This window comes from Mus caroli, chromosome 10 (genome assembly GCF_900094665.2).
Source record: "Mus caroli chromosome 10, CAROLI_EIJ_v1.1, whole genome shotgun sequence".
Classification (NCBI taxonomy): Eukaryota; Metazoa; Chordata; class Mammalia; order Rodentia; family Muridae; genus Mus; species Mus caroli.
This window is the reverse complement of record NC_034579.1, coordinates 10,892,487-10,897,104: the sequence shown is the minus strand read 5'-3', so window position 1 is coordinate 10,897,104 and position 4,618 is coordinate 10,892,487. Positions and strand designations below refer to the sequence as shown.

At 37.3% G+C, this 4,618-nt stretch overlaps 1 protein-coding gene across 1 annotated transcript in view; it reads left to right on the top strand.

The window, feature by feature from the left end:
• The window catches only part of Vta1 (vesicle trafficking 1), a 52,087-nt gene extending 47,712 nt beyond the window's left edge, over nt 1-4,375 (top strand). The window contains exon 8 of the mRNA XM_021174648.1: nt 3,860-4,375. Within this exon, the coding sequence (XP_021030307.1) occupies nt 3,860-4,005 (146 nt within the window). The 3' untranslated portion in view covers nt 4,006-4,375. The remainder of the gene's footprint in view (nt 1-3,859) is intronic.
• The last annotated feature ends 243 nt before the right edge of the window (nt 4,376-4,618 follow it).

The following is a 4,618-nucleotide window of genomic DNA, read 5'->3' as shown; positions in this document are numbered from 1 at the left end:
ATTAAAAATTTAAAAAAAAAATAAAGGGATGAAGTGTCAAATACCTGGTGATACAATATCCTTCCATGTGAAGTGCAAATGAGCTACCCAGCCTTTTAAAAGAAGGAAAAGAAAAGAAACGTGTCTATTACTGAATGGAAAACCAGCCCACTGTCTACCTAGTCGAGTGTTTCTCTAATCTATAAGTGGTCCACAACCGTGTATTTATATGACCCCACATTGTCTGCCAGGAGCTGGGATGGGTTTTTATAAAGACAAAGAGCAAAAGTTACGGTGTATGAGTAGAGAGCCAAAACTAGAATATCAGCATAGCTCCACAGTGAACCTGCCATTGCACCTACTGCCTGATGGGCTTCTTATTCAATACAGTGCTTGCTTCAGGGCCTGAAGAACCAAAGCAACAGATGCAAAAGGGCTACGTACTGCCTCATCCCTACTGGGACACAGAAGAGGAAAGAGAGTGGAGGCAGGGAAAAGATCAGTGTTCATCCGTTGTGGTGAGAAAAACAGGGATGAAAGTGGTAGAGAACAAGAACTGCACTGCTGTAAGAAGTATTTATAAGGATTTTATAAGTTAGTCCAAGTTCATCAAGTACACAAAACCAAAAGGGAACCACACAGTGGCCTTGGGGATCGCAGTGTGTCGGTGAATCACTGTTGCTGGTGCTGGAAATGGAAGGGCTTTGCTTGTGTGCAGGAGGTTATGAGAAAATCTGTCTGCTTCTCAGTTTAGCTGTGAACTTAGAACTATGCTTAGAAGCTATCTGTTGTCAGAAAAGTAATGCAGACTTCTGTGTTGACTCCTGCTCTCATATCATCTGGACTTCCTGTGCCCCTCCCCATTCCCTACTCTACTTTCTTAGTGTTTAATAACGACCATGTTTCAGGACTATACCTGTGCTAATGTGTAAATGCATTCATATTAATGTAGAGAAGGGAGTTTGTGACTGACTCCACAGAAGAAAATGGAAAGCCAAAAAATTTCAAAATCTAGCATGGGTTTTTTTTTTTGCCTCATATATTATTATATGAATTAAAACTAATTTCAATATTTTTTGAGTCTTAAATGTCACAGTATCTGAAAAATATTGAATATTGTCATTAAACTCAATTACAAAATATTGGAATAATGAAACTACCTGTATCCATGGTTCACTCCTCTTACCATAATCGGCATCTTTTAAAAATGCCTTTTTATAAGAATTTAGAACTGTGTTTTTCTCTTTTCTCTGCCTCTGTCTTGAGTGGCACATTCAAATCAGTAATGGAGTATATGCTACTGAGATTAGACAGAGCCCTTGACATACTAATTTGTAAAACTACATAAATTGGAAAGTACATTTTGGAAATATTTCTGGTTATAATCTACAGTGCACATGGTCCTGCTCTGAAGGGGAGAAGCACTCTTATAATAGGGTAGTCTTGGTCCAAAGCCATCTTCTGAGGATCACAGACTACCTGAGAGAGATGCCAGGTTAGACACACCCAGGTTATGCCACCTGGGGCCATGTGGTGCTTGCTCACCTGTGCTGCCTAAAACAGCTTTCATTTGGTACAGTGAGACTGTCTTTATGACACTGAGTACAAAGTTAGCTCCACTGGCATTAAACTCTCTTGTTTTTGTCTTTGCTATTGAAATTTTATATAATAATTTTCAAGAATCATAAGTAGGTGGCAAGATTTTATTTTTAATTCATATTAAAAGTTGAGTCCTATATTTCATTGTGGGTGACTTAATTATATTTCTTAAATTAAGGAAAGCCTGATGTGTTACAAAAGTAATTATTTGTCATGGCTTGGTTAACTTCTTTAAATTGTTGAGAAAAAAAAAAGCCATGTTATATGTCTAGAAATTTTGAATATGAATCTACATGTTGATTTTTACCATCTAGTTACTATCTTTTATATATGAATTAATTGATGCCTTATGGGTCTCCATAAGCTTTATATGTTTGTATTTTGGGTAGTAATATTTCATTTATGCTATTAATATTGAGATGATTTCATAAGAAAATAAAATTTGCTTTAGTTTTACTACTGGTAGATAAGTTTAGTTTATGAGAATAAAAGTGTCACTCTCTTATTATTCACCCTTTCTCTTATTAATGAATGAGGCATCAGCAAAACAAAGCTAACTAACTGATACTGTAAAGATGAGGTTGCTCTGGGCGCCAGCTCCTTCCAGTGGGCGTGGTACATAGCATTTACCTCTCCATTGACGTTTACTAAGATGGGAGGAGAAGCTGTCAGAGAGGAGCTGGGCAGAGTTAAGGTACACTCAGTCTACAGATTGTTCTACTGTAAGAGGGTGTGAATATCCAAGTGGTCAGAGCCTTCGTTATTTGGAAAAACCATTGAAGAATCTTGGAGCTGTTTTCAAGCAAAGCATAAACTGAAGTGACCTGACAAAACTCTGAACAGAAGTGAAGGTTAGTTAGTGTTCTTAGGTTTTGTTGGGGTGGCGAATAACAACTCCACAAACTACTGAGAAATGGTAGTGGATTATGTTGAATATTTAATTTAAAATTGTAGTTTTACTCATGTGTTGATTTGAATTACTTTTAAAGCAAGTGAGAAATTCAAGGAAATTAAAGAATTTTTTGGTAAAATGAGACTGATGACTTTAATGTCTTCCTAATTCAGTGGTTATTTGGAGGCTTATTCCGTGTAGCACCCTGCAGTTACTGTATGGAAACTCGTAAGCACATTGTCTTAACAATTTGGAGTTAATTAGTATTTAACTGTTCATGAGTTTCATTTAGAATGTGGGGAATTACTGACAACAAAGGCATCCTTTCCATACTCAATGCAGTGAGCCACGGAGCTGGTAGCACCAGCCGCTTCACACAGAGAAATACTAAAAGTGCATTACTTGTATCCGTGCTTGCTTTGGTAATATTCATTAGGATTTAGTGTGAGCCAACCTATAGTTCTACCTCTTTACTAGGAAATGTCATACTTTGCTATTTCCATCAGTGGCCAAAAAAAAAAAGAAAGAAAAACCATTTAAAAATACCCTGTGAATCAGTACAACCTTTAAAACACCCAGAGTAGTAAGTCACCTGCTCATCTCTCTGTGCTTCTGCCTTCTTGTCAGGAGTGTGCCGTACCATCCTCAAAATCTCAACACCTGAATGAATGAATGAATGATAATCTGTTTTTTCCAAAGACAATATACTATGTCTGCTTTTTATCTTACCATAGAAATTCATATATAGAAGGACACATATATAGATTAAATGAATAATGTATTTCTACCAAAATTATTTAGTTAGTCTCTTGCATATTACTCATCTGTAAACAGAAAACTGATGGAAATAAATTTTGGAAAATTGTTTTATAATGATTGTTTTCATGTTTAGTTGTATGTTTTAATGATAAAACTGTAGAGGTAGCCTTAAGTGTCTTTTTCCATGGATGAAGCGAAATGAGGAATATTTTAATGCTTAATAAAGGAACCATGTTCTGCATGGATTATGTCCCCCCCCCCAACACACACATACACTTTTATTGGAGGAGATATTTATATTCTAGCTCAAATGAGGGCTGAAGGGTTTAGTCTGTTTGTGGTGTTCCATGAAGGGAGCCTCAGCAGTCTAGGGAAATACCAAGCTGCTCTTTGTGTTTCACACAACCAGATGTTTTGGTTTTATTTCCCTTCACAGTTAATTTACTAAACTACAGACTTCTGGTTTATTACTTATTGATAGAAAATTATATGCATATGAGTTATTTTTATTAGTAGCAAAATGAAGATTGGTCTTTTTCCATAAGTATAAACACATTGTTTTGAAATAGGTACGTAAGTAATAGCACACCGTGATGTAATCTGTGCTGTGTCTGAATGTGCTTCTCTTAGGGGATATCCGCCTGACCCCGGAGGACTTCGCTAGAGCTCAGAAGTACTGCAAGTATGCTGGCAGTGCCCTGCAGTATGAAGATGTGGGCACTGCTGTGCAGAACCTCCAGAAGGCCCTCAGGCTGCTGACCACAGGCAGGGAGTGAAGCCTCTGTTCACGGAACCAAGTGTTTTCCGCATAGAGAACTAACAGTCCGTTACACTTTCCTCAGCCTTTCAGGAGCATGGGATTACAGAAGACCTCAGTTCCCCTGAGTAAGACAATGACTCCTGTGTGTTGCAGAAGCATTTACCAGCTGCCTCAGCCAGTTGTCATTGAGTGTGTAGAGCTGATGTTAGCATCAAACCCTGCTATGAAATGTCCCTGTAGAAAATCATGTTGGGTATAATATGCTTTCTTAATTTATACACACTAAAGGAAGTTTTTGAAAGATCTGTAATATTTGGACAAACAAACCATATTATGTTGCTTTAATATTCTAAATTAAACTTTTAATAAAGATTACCAGAATATTCTGGGTTGGAGATCCTGACTTTTTCTTCCCTTAGGATTTGCAAGGCAAATGTGAACATCCAAAAGTGGTAAATGATAAGAGAGATTAAATGCAGTTTATATTCCTGTTTAAATATAACTGTAAAAAAACATGTGGAGTGATAGAATCACTGTACTGGAAAATCACACTGGCTTCCCGGGACTCCTCCTGCCCACTGGCAATTACAGTCTATTGCTCTCCTTCATCAGCAGCTGATGTATGTATG